Source organism: Lactuca serriola, chromosome 2 (assembly GCF_051521515.1).
Source record: "Lactuca serriola cultivar US96UC23 chromosome 2, Lser_US96UC23_V15, whole genome shotgun sequence".
NCBI lineage: Eukaryota > Viridiplantae > Streptophyta > Magnoliopsida > Asterales > Asteraceae > Lactuca > Lactuca serriola.
Window position 1 is genome coordinate 166,485,393 of NC_136409.1, and position 17,474 is coordinate 166,502,866.

The 17,474-nt window shown below is 39.3% G+C and overlaps 1 protein-coding gene across 1 annotated transcript; it reads right to left on the reverse strand.

Annotated features, from left to right (window-relative positions):
* Nucleotides 1–1,694: 1,694 nt before the first annotated feature.
* Nucleotides 1,695–16,631, reverse strand: LOC145087307 (uncharacterized). Its single transcript, XM_079025243.1, has 25 exons — nucleotides 16,270–16,631; nucleotides 14,970–15,736; nucleotides 14,752–14,877; nucleotides 14,571–14,656; nucleotides 14,376–14,484; nucleotides 14,108–14,203; nucleotides 13,972–14,034; nucleotides 13,794–13,853; nucleotides 13,590–13,658; nucleotides 13,332–13,413; nucleotides 11,851–13,235; nucleotides 10,435–11,772; nucleotides 10,077–10,335; nucleotides 9,751–9,973; nucleotides 9,331–9,673; nucleotides 9,065–9,214; nucleotides 8,764–8,985; nucleotides 7,782–8,678; nucleotides 6,681–7,702; nucleotides 4,287–6,570; nucleotides 3,760–4,197; nucleotides 3,236–3,667; nucleotides 2,329–3,159; nucleotides 2,040–2,249; nucleotides 1,695–1,952 (listed from the first exon to the last, which is right to left on the reverse strand). The coding sequence occupies exons 1-25, from the start codon at nucleotides 16,325–16,327 to the stop codon at nucleotides 1,833–1,835; spliced, it is 11,670 nt and encodes a 3,889-aa protein (XP_078881369.1). The 5' UTR covers nucleotides 16,328–16,631; the 3' UTR covers nucleotides 1,695–1,832.
* Between the last annotated feature and the right edge of the window lie 843 nt (nucleotides 16,632–17,474).

The window sequence follows — 17,474 nt, forward strand, 5'->3', positions numbered from 1 at the left end:
AATATAACTAATATTTTGTTTTTATAAATAAATTTTCAATTTTATGAATTAATTTGAATAATTTTTATTAGTTTATGTTTATTTTAAAATTAAAAATTGAATGAGTTAGGTGGGTTGAGAAAAAATAGGGTTTTCATGTGTTGTAGGTTGGAAAAGATGGAAGAGAAAGAAAAGGTAAAATTTGATGTGGAAGTGGGTTGAGAGAGAAGGACTCCCTCCTCCCTAAGATGAGCATTATTCTCCCTCCTTGAGGTTGAGGGTTCAAGTCTCGTCATGAACATAGGTGGTTTTAAGATGTAGTTTAGGTTATATTTGCCGTTTCAAAAAAAGATTCAATAGGATAAAATGGGATAACTCTGCAAACAAACAAAAATGATGATGCATATACATATACCCCAACCTGAATCAATCTCATAGACTAAAGTCTCAACGATTTATGGCATCCAAAATTGGACTCATGAATAGTGAGCACATAGCACACACTCTCATATTTTATCCATTCTACAAATTAGGCAATGTATGCCATCAGATAATGTCACAAGGGGTAGCACACCATGCTTGTGCACATGAGGATTTTCTAGAATCATGCCCATGACTCTTTAGATGGGTATTCTACAAATAAGGGATCTCAAAGTTATTTGTCCACTCAAATCAACCCAATCCTAATATGAATGCACATAGAAGGGTGCTCCAAAAATCATTTCTAACTATGCATAGAATTTCTTAAAACAATAAATATCACAAAAAGAGTTTCATGAATGCAAACAAGTACCATTGGTACACACAAAGCAAGCATGATCATAATATATTATATAAAACCAAAAACCATCATATAATATTAATACATCAAAATTGAGAATCAATTATCAAAGTAAGTATATTCCACTTTTACTCTCAAAAAACTCACCTTAGCCAAATGCTATGATACCCAACTCTTTAAGGTTCAATTTTCTTTATTTATACCTCCTTTACATCACCTAATAAGTATGGATTAAAGGTCACAAGATGACCAAAATACTCATATATAGGTACCAACTCAAATTACAAAGTTTTCTAAAGCTCAAGCCTGCTCGGCCCAACCCTGTACAACTTAGAATGCCAAAAATGTTGATTTTTACCCATTTGGCCATTATACTTTGTGTAGGGTCTTAATGTTTTAAGAATGGTTCCAATAGACTCTTAAACACTTGATAATGATTACGAAACTTCTAGAATAGATAAAGATAGGTAAACATGATTATTCACATCAATCTATTGAAGATTAGATGACTAGGAACTCAACAAACTTAAAAGAAGCAACAATTGAGACATAATCACAAATTAACTCAACTAGATTGATTCTAACGACCTTAAAATCATCAATGAAATTAATTTGACAAGTTAAAAACAATATTACGTCTAAGCCAACCATTCAATTCATGATTCCATCCACCATAAATGATTCAAATTCCAATTGTGGTGTTATAAGGGCTTTTTACTTGCATTATAACATTTTTTTTCAAGTAATCAATTTAAGTTCGAGCCTAACCAACTAGTTTGCAAACCTAAACTCAAATCTTGAGCAAAGTAGCACTTCATAAACCAATTCTATAGCATAAATAATTAACCATATTTTGGAAAATCTGTAAGCATAGTTTATCACTTTATCATGAAACTATAATAAGGTAAGTAACGACATAGCATGCTCATGAATGTAGAAAACTATTGTGTTGTTGAGATTAGTCAATCATAATAGAGTTAAGTAAGATGAGCCCTAACAAAGGGTTTTTAGTTGCATATGTACAGAAGGCTTTATTATATACGAGATTAGATTACAGCCCTCCATCCTAAATTCAAAACCATGGATGCCACGTTGGATCCATCATGCACAAGTTTCTTGGAGTAAGTGCAGCTTCCACAAGTTCAGTCACACCTCTTTGCACCGACTGCGGTGGGTCCACCGAATTCTCCTCCTAAACATCAAACATCAAAAATCAAAAATCCCTCCAATAAATATATATACAATAAAAATACAAAAAAGGGTAGAAACATTAACATACCTCTTCTGAAATGAACTGAGGTGCAATTCCATTGATCCGCTGAATCACATGCTCCACATTTGTAGTAATCTTTTGTCTAAACTCAACAGGGTTCAAACTCCCCCCACCAACAACCGGTGCCAATGGCATTCCAAGTGGCCTCCTCCATGACCATGACAGCAATTCATCACGGAAAAACATGGCTAAATGATGCCACAGATGTTGACTTTGCTGCATTATTATTATAAAAGTCAAACCTCACACTCACAATCACAATCACAGTCACAGTCACAGTCAGGGTTTAACTAACCTTGGGGGAAACAACAGCTTGAGCAGCTGCACACATGGCAGACACGATCAACCCTTCAACACCAAAATGAGAGAAAAACATCTGCAAATTTCTTGTCAACCGGAAAGGAACCGGTTCGTTGAACTCGATCATACCGTTGGCGTCATAAGCCGGATGGAAATCCGTTTGAAAGATTTTCCCGGTGTTTTTTGCAAATAGAATCTTGTTAGGAGACCTTCCGCCTATTTGCAACATGAAAGAAGTGAAACTCGAGAGTGCCAGCTGTATCGCAAACTGCTTCTTGAAAGCCCACATGTGATTCCCACTCAGAAGCGTTTTGTACATGTACTGCGAGAATATATTGTCAAAAACATAGTCTTTTGTGATGTGGGTGTACGCTTGGAGACGGAGATCCACTACAGCTTCCGGTGATATTTGACCCGAGATCGCTTGGTTTAACTGTTCCTTAAAGTACGCAATTGGTTGGTCGGCTTCTTTGTTGTTTCTAGAACAGTGGTTTTCATAGACTTCTAGAAAGGTGCTGTATGTCAAGTCATCTTCCACCATTCGAACCTGAGACCAGACAGGGATGATGATTGGGGTGTGGATGCTGATGTGGCGACGGCGGGATTCTTTGTGTTTGTCGAACATGCGGTTCATGACACGGAAAAGCTGTAAGATTCTTTCGTCGCTTCGTGCGTTTGGAGTGAGAGATGTTTGGACGATGAAGTGGCGCTGAGACCCGTCTGAGCCTATGAGAGTCAAACGACGGAAACTGCTTCCGTGTCTGCGTACGATTGGAATATCGGCTCCGACCCTGTCTAGCTTCACAGTGTGATCAGGTGCAACTTCCTGTAGACAAAAATTGACACAATTATCAACTGTAAAAAGATGCAAATTTCACATTTTCTATTATATTTTTACTTACTTGATCTGTGAAGTACTGTCCTGGAACCTCGACTTCAACAACATGGAAGTCACGCAACACTCTGCTCTCTTCTTCCAATTTCAAAACAGCAGGGAACCGATCTTCGACATTACTCTGAAGAATGTTTTTCCAGTGCTTTAACCTTTCAGTCAGATCAGATAAAGTAGCTGGAAATGTAGCAGTGCTTTCTGGATCAAGATCGCGTTCAAAATCCTGCTTGTATTCTCTCACAAACTCAACATGTTTGTTAACAGCATCTGCTGAAAAACAAGCCCTACAAACACCCGAAAGCTCCTTTTTAAGAGACTGAGGAACCTCTGCTGTTGTAGCAGTAGGATACTTGTAGCAACGATGTAACAGAGCATTAACAACAGCTAGTAATCGCTCTTCAGGTAGTGTCACAAATCTCGAACCAATCTCCGTTAGCAAACTCTGTGATATTACAAGGGTAATAATGAGAATTAACATCAAATTCAAATACAAAAGTAGAAGAGATTCGTTTTTGTTTTTTTTTTTGTTTTTACCTCGAGTTCACTGGCTAAGTTTGTGTGCTTGCTTCTGAGTGCCTCCATGATATCTTTTGCAGCATCGAATGCACTGGCGGCAGAAGCCACCAACCCCATGGCATAGTTCCGCCTTATAGCATTCTGACCACCTTCAGTCATGGCTGAAGGGTTTTGTTGGAGATTTTGTTCGTTTCCTCCTAGCACATTGCCTTCAGGAACTGATGTTCTTTCAGGTTCTTGACCTTGAGAGTTGCCTCCTCCATCATGGGATTGAACACCACCACCACCTGCTGACTGACTTCCTTGAGGAATCTGGTTTTCTGAGTTTGAAGAAGGTCCAGCCATGTTTTGTTGCATTCTTTGCTGTTGCTGTTGCATTGCCATTCTACCAAATTCAGATTTGTTCGCCACATCACGTCTTTCGAGTAAATACGTTCGCAGCCAGTAATACAAAGCCTAAAAAGTTCAAAAAGGTAAGAGAAAGAATTAGTTTAATTGATATAAATTATAATAGAGTAGATCAGTAGAATGAGTTTTATATGTACCTGAGGGTATACGGTAGCAACTTTTAGTAACACGAGTTTGCAATGTGGGGCTTCAGATCTTTGTAAAGAGAGTAAAAGCTGTGGGATCCAAGAAAGCCAGACCCAATGTGGGATTTGGTCAACGTATTTGTCAAAAGCTCTTCCCACAGGTTCATTTGGAGTGTCGAAACTGAGAAGGTAGAGTACACGAGCTAAATGGCTTCTGGAATTGGGGATTCCGAATTTGATTCCTTGAAGAAAACAACTCACTGCGTATTCCAACCAAATCTCATCATGTGTCTCCTTGAACGCCATGTCACAGTAGTTCCCCCAGCTTATCCACCCTTTCGGGAGGTTTTTGAAAAGACTAATCGCATTCGAATACGAAAGATTCGCCCCTTCACAATCGTGTAGTTTCAACAAAAAATCTCCTTTGATACGGAAGATTTCCGCTTTGTGTTTCACAGGAAAGTATTCGAGATTAGTACTGTTGATTAGATTCAAACCACTTGTAAGTTCCCCCTTCATTTCCAAATACGCTTTCGCCTGTTCCCTGATTTTCACAAAAGCTTCTTGTACTTCCATAGTGGAATGCCCATACATTTTTTCCAAAACAGACACGCAAACATCATGAAGACTCTGCTTACGGGCAATATGGGCAAGTTTGTTCACATTCCATGCCTTGTCACGATACCCGAGATGATGAAGTTGAGAATTTGTGGTTGCAAACTCTTTAAACGCTTCAATCACTGAATTATACATTTCGTTTCTCCATTGAAGCAAGTCATACCAAACAGACAAATTATCCCATTCGTTTGGAGTTCTGAGTCGCCATGTTTCTAGAATGTCCTTTAAATCAGCATATAGACTTCCGTGTACACCAACAGAAGAGCTTGCAGAAAGTTTGTTCCCATTTGCTATATCCACTAGAACCCTAGCCGATTCTTGAACCTCGACTAACTGTTGGAATTGTTGTAAAAGAGGGATTCTCGCATGAATTGACATCTCGGGTAACTGCCACCATTGTTCCAAAGCAAGGTCGACACCTTTTCCTACAATGTTCTCAGCATCACCAACACCGTTTGAATTTTTCTCATGTAGGGAAAAATACGCTTGGATTATACGAAGCTTTGGTGTTTCTTCAACTTGAGCTTTTGGGATTACATGATCTTTTAAATACGCCCAATCCGGTTGCTTCCAGAGACTATCGAGTAAGATATCGTAATTATCAACGAGTTTACCGAAATCCGCCAACACATCCCATTGACTGAGTTGACTCGCACAGTACAACCATTGTTCTTCCCACAAACACATTTCAGCTTTGGGTACAGTGTTGTTGTAAGTACCTTGGGTTGCCTTAACCATAGCTTGGTAAAATAGACTTTGCGCACGTTGCCAGTAACCATGTTGAACAAGTGATAACCCAACCCTAGTTTCAGCTGTGATTGAACGTTTCTTCCATAATCCGTATCTCATATCTTCTTCATTTAACAAACGGTAAAGTTCAGCGAGAGATTCAGAGCATTTTGTTTCATTAAGGAACAACATCACGTGACTTTCTAGAAGGTTTAGCGCGATGTGCCATGCGTTGTAGGTTTTACCGATGTATTTGATGAGTTCGCTAGGCATTCGAGGTTGCGGGTGGCTTAACTGGAGTCCTTCTAGAAGAGCTTGCACGACATTTGGCCTGTTACCTTGTTGCTTCTTATGGTAGTCTTTTGATAAAAGAGAGATTATTGGTTTTGCAAGTTTTACTTGTTCATCTTTGCATAAAGTTACCCAAACAATCGGAAACACCAACACCCATAAATGATATGCGACATTTGCATCCGTATGAGCAAGCTCTCTTAATGGAATCACAAGATCACCTACCTGAAGTCGGCTCATTTCACTCATAAACTTGGCATGTTTTGAAACAAGGGCATCTACAGTTAACGGAGTGTTATCTTCTGACACCTCGGATGTGTCAGTAACCATAGGTTGTGGTCCGGAATGTTCTGGAAGAGAGCCTGCAGCCAGAAGAGAAGTAACCTTGGCAGAATTTGGAGGAAGTGTAATAGGTTTATTCTCGACTAAAATGGCAAGAAGAAGATCAAGGCCTTGTTTTAGCCAGAAGACATCACTCAAAGCTTCCCAGTCTTGAACTTGAATAATATATTGCAAACGGGTGAAGAGTGTCTTCTGAAGAGATTCGTGGTAAAGGGAGAAAAACTTCATCCTCATTTCAGGATCTTTCGCTCTTAAACCTAGTAAAAACTGCCTCTCCACCTTCTGAAACACTTCTTGTCGCAAGGAAATTGGATACCTGTGAATCAGTGAGATCATGATTTAAACTTTTGACTTTATATATAAATAAATAAAAAAAAGCAAATCACAAAGATGCTTTACTTATTTAAATCCAAAATAAATGCTTACTTATTTGCATCAGCACAAAGCCCATAGAGAAGGTCGAGATACTTCTTGTCCCATTCTTCAAGAGAGGTTGGAGAAAAGTTCTGTTTATCAACCTGTGAAAGCTTTTGAAGAAAAGATACGACTTCCTTTGGAGAAAGAAAAGAAACAGAATTCGAAGCCATTCCAGATATGCCAAAATCTTTGTCAATCCATCCTTTAATCACATCAAGGATGCATAACAACACTGTATGTTCAGTTCCTTTCTCAGACAGCAAAGAATTTAGAATCTGAGTTATGGACTTTTTGAAGTCAGGTACAAGCATGACCCTTTCACCAATGAGTTTTAAAACAGATTTAAGATTGGCAACCACCACTCCAACATCAGCACCTTGGCGAGAAGAACTCACTGCAGAATCTGGATCTGTTCTTTGACCCTGTCTTGAATAAGACCCAGGTGCAGATGCTAAATCACGTGCTAGACGTTGAAGAACACGACCCAAGTTGAATGGGTCGATTACGTTCTTTTGTACTTCTGCTAATGTTTGTATGATGTACAACACAAAGCTAATCATTGAAGCAGAGTTATCTTCGCCAGCTGTCTGAGGAGCTGCAACAGATGCAAGATGCTTCTGTATAAGCTCCTCAACTTTTTGGTACAATGCTTTCACATCCTGTGGGGTGCTAGAAGCTTCTGAAGGGAAAGCTACAAAAACCATCTTCAACAAAGAACACAACGACTTTCCAGCATCTAGCATTTTGTACTTGAAACAGGGTTCGAGAATTTGAGAAATATGAATGATATTGTTACGGATGAACAAATGTGGTTGTTTTTCCAAGACTTTATTCATGACATCCAAACCCTGTGCTAGAGCTGTTGAAGGGTCTTTTGATTGAGTTGGTGGAATGCTGCTTAGAAGCTTCTCTAAGTAATTGAATTTAACATTAGCATTCGGCCACACCTCTAGAGCTTGTGATAAAAGCTCTAGAGCTTGCTTATACATGAGACTTGCTTCCTTGTCTTTCGGCTCTATCACCAATGCCACCTGTTAACAAAAACCATATTCAACAGAACTGTTTGCAAAACTTTATGTTATCTGAGTTATAAAAACTAATAATGCTTACTCTTATTAGAAAATTGATTATCATTTCCTCCATTGCAGCATTAGGTTTAAACTCCTCATCTGGTTGTCCAGCGGATCCAGGTGTTTCTATATTTGGAATTGAAGAGGGGCCACCTGGCGACATGACACCGAGAGATTGAAGACCAGGCTCGACTTTTAATCGCTTAGTTGGATCGTCAGGAAATGCGGGTCCCGGTCCAGCTGTTCCAGGTCCATCCATTGGACGCTTGGTGTCAGCATTAGTGTTGCCAAGGTTTGATCCATCATTATTCTGACTTGTGCCTTCATCATTGACTATTTTCATCTCATTTTGTCTTTGTCTCTCCCAGTTGACTACCAACCCTGCAAGTTCAATTGCAAGACGCCGGTTTTCTGAAGTGGTGTTGTATGGTAAACCAAGGCGACTGAGAGAGTTGACCATTTGAGGTACAAACTGGGCCCTACAACTGTAGAAAAGATCTGAATGGCGAACGATGAGCTGGAAAATGTGGATAAGATTTGGAATTGAGTGGCCTTCTTCCACGAGAATCTTTTTTGTGTAGCGTATCCAGATTGGCATACGGGAATTATCGCCAAGTGGCAATCTTCGAGGAAGAGCTGGCATTAATATGTCAAGGGCTTGTTTGACCAACATTTTGTTCTCTGGCTGGCAAGTTCTGAGAAGGGCAACAAACACCTGCAGTATAATCTTTTCTGGAGCTTGATAGGCCTCCAAGAAGTGGCACACGTTCACAAAGGCCCACTGCTTACTAGCACTATCTTCACGTTTGAGGTGATTCCACCCAAATTTAATGAGTTCTTTCCTATGATGAACAAGGTCGGTCTGGAGATGCTTGAGAAGTAATGTAGCAAGTTGTAGTAGCTCGATTCTCAGAGGCTCATCATACTCAGCAGAGACCTATGCATACCATCATTTGTATCAGAAAATTAAAAGCATAGACAATATTTAGCAACGATAATGTATGAAGGAAAATATAGTTCACCTCTTCTGGAGGGTCGAGAAGCTTGTCAACAATTGTTTTGATGATAGCAGTATCTATAACCTCCCATGTTTGTTCATTCTGAAATGCATGAGCAAGCATTGGAAGAATCAGCATTTGCATGATGACAACCACATGATCATGACCCATTTGTTTTGATTGGAAGATGTTTAAGAAGTGCAAAAGGAGGGTCTTCTTCATACTCGGTTGATACCCCTCAGCCACCTAAACCAAAATGACACCAATTAAAAGTTGACAATTTGCAAGCATAAAATTTTGTGTTCATAAAGTGATTAAACATTACCTCAATGATATAAAACTCCTTCAGAAAGGTAAAATCAATGCGCGTATGATACAAAAAGATCGATAAGATTTCAAACAGCACATTGACTTCTGTCTTATCATGGCGTAAATAGTTCAAGAAACATTTGACCAGCCATTTGCTCTCTTTCACCTGTATTTTTTTATGATAAAGAAGAAAGCAGAATCTCACACATTAAATGACAGCTAGAAAACAAGGTAGAAGAAGTTTGGTTTATAGTAAGCTACCAAAATGCCCATCATACTCACCTGCACCAAACTTTGTTCCTGCTTATTCTGAAGGCGAGTTATCCTTGCAGGTGACTTCCACAAAAGAACCAATGAATCAAACACAATACGGTTACTCTGTAACCAGCCAGGCATGAGTTTGACCAATGTTTTTATAAGAGCAAGACCCTGGAAATAAGCATCTGGTAGTACACTTGGGGCAGCTTGAGGTTGAGTGTTGTTGTCATCACCCCCTAATGGAGTTTCTGATGCCTCAGTTTTGGGAATGAACTCAGGGAATGCACTTGAGAGTATCTTTTCTGGTGACTTGGCAAGCTCTTCTCTTAAGGGCTGGCCACCATCCGATCTTATGATGTACATTAACCTGAATCATTCTCAAAAAGATACAAAGTTAAATAAGAATTCAACAGATACGCAAAGAAAAAACTATATGAAAATTACCTGCGGAAATATTTTGGTTCGCATAATCGGGCAAGAAAATAATCAACAGCAGCTTGTGGGTAACGATTTAAGAACTTTGTAAGTGGGAGACGATAAGGACTGTTGATCTCACTATAAAACTGGCCAGGTGGCAGGGCTCCTTCTAAATCAATAGTCAAGGTTACAAGTTCATCAAGGAACTTCCCAGCTGCATTCGGTAGTAAGTGAAAAAGCTCGATGATAGCTGCATTAAAGTCAATAGAAGTGAATTCAGTATTTATGTATTAGTATTGATTTTTTGTTTTATTTCAAAAGAGAGCTTCAGTATTAAAAAAAACATAACCCACCAGCTGCTATTTTTGGTTCTTCGCCACTTTTCCAAGATTTTTGAATCTGTTGAAGCTTTTCTGGTTCCAACCATCTTTTTAGATGCTCCAAAAGTTTGCCTCCCAATGCCACATTAAACCAATTGGATAAAAGCTCCAGTAAACGGGCCAGACCTTGCAAAAGAGGCATACTGAGGTTCTTGGTATGTGCTAGGTTAACTAGTATAGGCCTCAGGCTGCTCTGTAGAAGCTCTTTAGGCATTCGTTGCTGCAAAATTACCTAATCGCCCACACCAAACAGAAGGTAAAAGTGAATTGTTTAGTCTTTTTTTTTATAAAATTAAGATGTCAATTGTCAAGTGAAAGAAAAGAAAAGAACCTGTCGCAAACCCTCTTTAGCAACAGCTACAATTTCAGAGGTCCTGCTTGTTAAGGACTTAAAAAACATGGAAATGATTTTTGCCCTTAGCTCAGAGTGATTTTGAGTCTTGAAATCTGCCCATGCCATTGCTGTACACAGCAGTTCAATGCAAGCTGTACGGAGTTTAGTCAATGACATGGCAACTTTTGGGTTCATAAACTTAGCAACCCACACAGTCTCATCAGCTTCAGCAATCTGTAATGTCTCTTGAAGAAAGTTGACTAATTCAGGAGTCAACTTAAGAAGAGGTGGTCTCAAGGCAAGACAAAAATTCAAAGCTGTCACAGTCCCAACTTGTTGGTCAACGTTTTTTGACCTCAAAGGACGCATTAGAAGAGACTGAAGCAAATTCTGATACAACGGTTCAAGCAACTCGGACACTTCACTACCGGTTCTACTAGCTAAAAGAGCCAAACATGATTGTACTATTTTACTGACTTTCACAGTTGCATTTGTACTTAATAACTCTGAGGCAAGAAACTCAACCACTCCTTGAAAACTTTGTCTCCGCGCTTCACTGTTTGCTTCATCAACATTATTCACCACTCTAAGCACTTGAGTGAGTACCTGACTAGTTTCCTCCAATTCTTTTGCAGCATAAATCGGGAGTCTTTTGAGAACAAACACAAGTCCACGTACTACACGCACTTGAAAAACACATAAAGTTTCAACTGTCACCTTTCCCACTAAAGCACCAAGACCAATAACACCACCCATTTGAGCTTGCCATGAACTTCCATAACAACAGTGTAGTAAACGAGGTAGTAACTGATCAAATATTGGGACTCTGACACTAGGAGGAGGTGAATAAACTGGACTCATGGAAGGACTAGAGACAATCATAGGAGTACCGGGACCCGTTCTTGACATGATGACATCAGCGTGTTTGGAGCGGGCTAGTAAGAGAAGGGTTTCTGAGAACACGTTTAGCGCGTTAAGAGCAGCTTTTGCATGGAGTCTGTTTTCATCTGCTAGCACTTCCACTAGGGCATCTAGGAAGATCAGAGGGTCGAGCTCTTTTAGATTGGAACTGTTTCCGTTTCTTGGTTTTAGACTGTTACTTGTGTTTGATGAGAGTAAAGGACCACCGAGAGGAATGGCGGAAACAGGGGCGTTTTGGGAAGAACTTTCTAAGTGGAATATGATGGCGAAATGTCGACAAACATTTGAGACGTATTCGTCCTTTGGGTCGACTAAATCAGGCTCTGAACTAGCAGCAATGATTGTCATCAGAAGAATCTTGAATACGGATTTTTCAGCCATGAGTTGTGTTTTGGTCTTCACCCCCAAGTCAGTCTGCAAGGAAATTTTATAAGTATCGAAATGAAAGTGTTTTTATACACAAATGAAAATGGAATTTGCAACTAAACTAACCTTTACATCAGATGCCTCAGATCTTCTCCAAGATGGGTCAACCGATGAGACCAAAACAGTCGATAAGTGTCTAGATATTAATCCATCATCATTCACACGACCTGGCAAATCAAGCTGTGATGACAAGCAAACCCTTAGAAACTTCAAAGCTTGTTTCCGATAAAAAGCATCCATGGAACTGTTCTTGTTCATAACAGCTGCTATAGCAAGATTAATACATCGATCCAGAGGTACCAAAAACGGGGTTTCAGGCTCAAAAGTAAGAATCAAACGAAGTCCATGTTCAGGATTCTCCTTACACTCAAGTGCTAAAGGCTCTTTGAGAAACCGTCTATTCCTCCCACCTAACTTTCCAAGTAGTTGTAACGATTTACCACCCCATGGGTAAGGTGCAGGCCTTAAGTGAGACCATAATGCTAAAATCACTTCAGACATCACATTTGCCATACTCGGTTCCAAAAAGTCAGGATTTAAGCTATCAATCCAAAACTCAAGTGTTCTCAACCCTAAACTCACTAACTCATCGCTTCCATTAAGACACATTACAAGCGGTTTCATCAATCTAGGAAGGTGAGGTAACAATGAGCTTAACCGAGCAGGGAGTGTTAAGCAAAGCTCCAACAAAAGGTCTTTCATTTCTTCAGCTGTGGGCCCCTCAAGCATTGCTAACAGCATGTTTAAACACGGTTGTAATGTAGGAATCAAGTCTCGTAACAAAAGTTCAAATTTACCCCCGCCTAAGGCACGAAACATTGTGCGAAGAAGTTGTAAGTAGCCAAGTGGACGTTCAACTTCACTTGCATTTCGCATGCATGCATCTACAATAACAGGGACATGAGGCTGTAAAATACGTTCACAATCTGCAGGAGCTTTGGCTACAGCACCAAATAGAAACCGGAAAAGATGTAAAACGAGTTTTGCAGCAGGGGAGTCTGGATGCTTTAAGACATCGAGTTTGCTGCTTACAAGGAAGTTAACCAAGACATCTGCAAATGGTCTGAATACTTTAGGTGCTTGTAAGAGAGTTGAAAAGATATGCACGAGCTGTGTGTTGGATATCATGCATTCGAAAAGTTCTGGCATGCATAAGGAGAACATGTCCATCAGGTCTCGAGGCTCCATGATGGCTAAGATTTGGGAGAAGAGATGGATCATTTCTCTCTCTTCGTCTTTTTCTCTGAAGAGAGCCAAGCAGCGGACCCCACTCTTCAAGACACCAGAAGCTCTCCATACCTCTTCTTCTCTCAGACCTTTGAATGGTTGGCCTGTGGATGAATTAGGTGGGGTTGTTGGAAGCATCTGTGGTGGTGTCCCATGAGTGGAAGGTGAAACCTGTGATCGAGGTAGATGTGCATGTGTGATGCTCCAGATTATTGTTTTCATTCCTGGTAATAAAACAAAATAAGAAATTAAGAATTTTACTGGTATGATATCATTAGAGAAAATTATTAAAAGACATTATGGAAAAAAAATATATTTACCCATAACCAAGGTCTTGATCAGATGTTTACAGTCACTGACTTCTTTGGAATGTTCTACAGGAACCTGAATGTTTAAAACAGCCTGCCAAATAGTTTATATGTTTACTCTAGTGTCAGTATGCTAAATATATATATATATATATATATATATATATATATATATATGTATCATAAGTCCCATATTTATATAACACAATATGCCAAAAAGTATAAAATCAGTAGTCAGATTTTTAAGGTTGAGTTAACTGAGATAATAACCTGCACTGGCAGCTCAAGTTTTGACTTTAAGGTGGACCGATCCTTTCCTTCGTCTCCATCTTCCAGGAGCTGTTATAAAAAAAAATCGAAGCAATTAGTGGAAAGATGAAAGAGTTATATAAAAGGGAAAAATCAACTGATATAGATGTCTCACATGAGTGTTATCTTTTTTTTCATTTATTTTTTTGTTAAGTAGCCATATACCTGAGGAATACTACGCTTAAAGGTGCTAAATTTCCCAACGAAAGCATCCAATATCCTCCCCTACACATGAAATAACAATTGGTTATCCTTATTCTGAAAGGAAGAGTACAATCTTCAAATTGCCAATGAAAGTAGTTGCATCTCCAGAAAGAAGTAAAGAAGCCACATAAAAACTTACCAACAAAATCCTGGCTTCATCCATGGATGGCAGATCAACACCTTTCTCAAAAATTGGCTCCACCTAACAAAAAGAGCACAGAGAATAAGGGGATGGAATTTTCTTGACACTTTAAACAGAGAGATCAAAGTTGTACCAGATTCAACATTAAGCGTGCACATGTGGTGTGGATGCTGAGAGATAATGAAGCGTCGTGCATATTACTCGAGAATAGGTAGATAATCCGTGACAGCTGGCATCAAGATGATAAGAGAACATATCAAAAAGAAGGTTAGGAGAGATTTAAGTCTGAGTTTGCTGATAGAAGTAAAAGTAATCTATGATATTTGAAAGACGACACTTGATAGAATATCTAATAATAGATATCTAAGTATGGGATGAAATTCAGAGAAAGCTTTTCAAACCTGTGACAATGAGAGATCTCCACGAACATGATGAACGATTTCTGCCAAGAGACTATAAGCCAATGGCCTTAGTGTCTCAAAACAAGCCCGGCCAATTCCCACAAGAACCCTAACATAGTTCACAAATTCTCAAATGATTTTTTTGACATTATATTGAAGTTAGCAAGATAACCATGTAGATAATATCAATGTTACCTCTCTTCCAATAGTGTATCAATCAGAGGAAATAAACCCCGTTTAAAATCCGTTCCAAGAACATGTTTTAATGCTATCAACAATTCCTGCACATAATAAGTAAATTATATAAGCCACTTTACATACATGGGCAGAATAGGTAACTAAGGATATACAAATCTAGTATCATAGTATCTATCACCTTTCTAATGGAAACGGAGTCTGAACAAGTAACAAGCAGGTTCACAATGCTTTTACAAATGCTTTCTTCATGTGGCCTAATATAATCAGCAAAGCTCTTCAAAAGGTAAGTCAGGAAAGAGACAGTCTGCAAGAACAAGATAGGGTATAAATGTATAATCTTCAAATATGATTTAAAACTTAAAAGGATGATAAAAGAATGATCTTGATAAAAATTACCTTAACTTGAGCCCCTTTTAGCTCAGTGAAGTGGGTCTTCAAATGAGGTGGAACCTTTTCAGGACCTGGGACTGAGATAGCAGCCACCATCAAAGGCAACAACTGAGGTATATTAGTCTGGACAAGGCGGTTATACAACTGAAACAGAAACATAACCACCAAAGGACTCTCTGTCACAATCTTGAAAGATCTAGTACTTGGATTAAGCTGCCCAGCCCCCGTGCTTGTGGCACTGGAAGATCCAACTTGATCAGAAATCTCCATGGGCTTAACATCTTCATTGCCAAGGGAAGGTAATGCTGACATTGATGATGGTGGTGGCATTGCTGGAGCTACAACTGCCCCACTTTCAAAAAAATGGCTAACTGTGAGTCTAAAGTTTTGGTAAATTTTGCACACAAAGTCAAGGAAAGGCTGCACTTCAGTTTCTTGGGTTGGTCTGAAGTTCCTCAAAAGATCGAAAATGATGCGAATGCAAATCAAGCCGTTTTCCTCATTGTCAGTGGTAAGGACATGCATTGCAACTTTTAATAGCTCTTGAACAAAAGGCCTAAGGACCTCACTGTGAGGAAGGCGATTGAGGATTTCAATGATAATGTTTCGCAGCTTATGCTCAGGGTTGTCAGTAAACTGTGGCTTTGTTATCTGATAGAGAATCCCAGAAAAGGGGCGGAAGTAACACTTCAAGAAGTTCAAGTATTCCCCTGTGTGTGTTATCTCTAAACTATCCCGGACCTCCATCGCCATTTGAAGCCTGTTTTGAATAGCTGTCCCAGAAAGAAAAGCAATAATCAATGACCAAACAACAAAAAGCTTTGATATTTCAGCATCCTAGTTTATTACAGGTAAAAAAAATCTAGAAGGAAGACCTATAATGACACAAAATTTGTTGTGTTCTAGTTCAAAAATCATAAATGTGGTTGGCTGGGGTGAAAGACTGGGTATCGATTTCTAGAGTATCTTCTTGCCAACAAATACAGTTCTAAAGACCACCAATAGAGTTCATATGACGATTATCCTATATAGCAATTCAACCTCTTAGCAAGACTATGATAATAAATATTCATTTAATCTCATCCTTCCTAGTGTTGCGCTATTACACTAGAAAATCATCAAAACAAAAGCTATCTCGATAAATTTGTTGTGGAGAGAACCCCTGCTTGATATGATCAGCGAAAATTACCATACACATACAGAACTGATGTTCGAAAATAGAGAATTTACAAAGAGTTCACTGATATCAACAACGAAAATGTGTTCGTGTTCGTGTGCGCGTGTAGAAGTAAAGTAGAATGCATACGGATGTCGGGTTCCATGAGATGGCGAGAATGCTGCTCGAAATTCTGAATAGGACTCATGACTGGATGAACCCTAGTTTTGCTCTGATTAAATTTCGAAGCGAACGCCAAACAACGTTTCTAGTTGAACTTGAACTTGAACCTGCTGATTCTAGGGCTAAATTTCTGCGAAATTTTGCTTCTCTACTTGCTACTTATTAGAACTGTACAAAATTTAGGGCTTTGCTGGGTGAATTTAAGGAATTAGAAACTTGATTCTACTGATCAGAAGAGCTGGGTTAGAAACCGAGGCTTGATTTACGTGATCATTCAAGCAGGTCTCGCTCTCGCCCACCTCGTACACACTTCATATGCACTCGCGAAATTTATAGAACGAACTAAGTTTAGATTTCGACGGGGTTGTAAATAGTATTGAAATTTCGGGAGGAATTTGCATAAGAGGTCCTTTCTTTTTGAAGGCTTTCTAAGTTTGTACCTTAAACTTATTACTTTTGTAACTCGGGCACTTTTCTTCAAGGGAAAATGACGCAACAACCCTATTATGTATTTCAATATTATCCTTATAGTTCCTAAAGTTTTTTTCATACCTTTTAAGAGAACAAACTATTTTTTGTCAGGTCGATTTGGTCACTTTTGACAAAATGAAGGGGTAACCGAGTTACCCCTTTGCCACATAGACATCTGACTGATTTCGAAAGAGGGGCCAAAGTCGTACAAGTCAGAAACTTTAGGGTTATATTTAATTTAAATGTAATTAAGTTTGTACAATGTATCTTCTTCATTCGTAAATCGTATTTACAGATTGCTTGAACGAAATTGGAGACCCACTTCCTGATCTTGAATGAACGAAACAAAAATGGAGGAGGAGAAAATACCCTTGAGCGAGAGTGATAGTTGGCCAGATAGGGTCGACGGAAGCAGCAGTTGGTGTTGGCGATGGTTCACAGCAGCGGCAACGTGTTGGCAGGGGCTGCTCTGGCGGCTTCCGCTGCTTCGTTTTCGGTGAGCTCGACACGAAAGGGAAAGGATGGACAAGCAGTTGATCTTAAGCAAAGCAAACAACAACAACAGGTGGCTGGAGGCGGTGGTTGACACTTAGATTTTGCTCTGATTAACAGAAAAAAAACGAAGGGGAATGGAGAGGGTGGTGCCTCTCGATGGTGAAGGAAAAAGGGGTTGTAAGTTGCTGATAAAGGAGCTCTGACAG

What these genes read in the sequence shown, in the direction of transcription:
- LOC145087307 (XM_079025243.1), bottom strand. Translation starts at nt 16,327, where the DNA reads ATGAGTCCTATTCAGAATTTCGAGCAGCATTCTCGCCATCTCATGGAA. An exon ending in AACTTGAGCTGCCAGTGCAG is followed by an intron (nt 13,414 to 13,589) that starts GTTATTATCTCA and finishes ACTATTTGGCAG; the next exon opens with GCTGTTTTAAACATTCAGGT. An exon ending in ACTTAGCCAGTGAACTCGAG is followed by an intron (nt 3,668 to 3,759) that starts GTAAAAACAAAA and finishes GTAATATCACAG; the next exon opens with AGTTTGCTAACGGAGATTGG.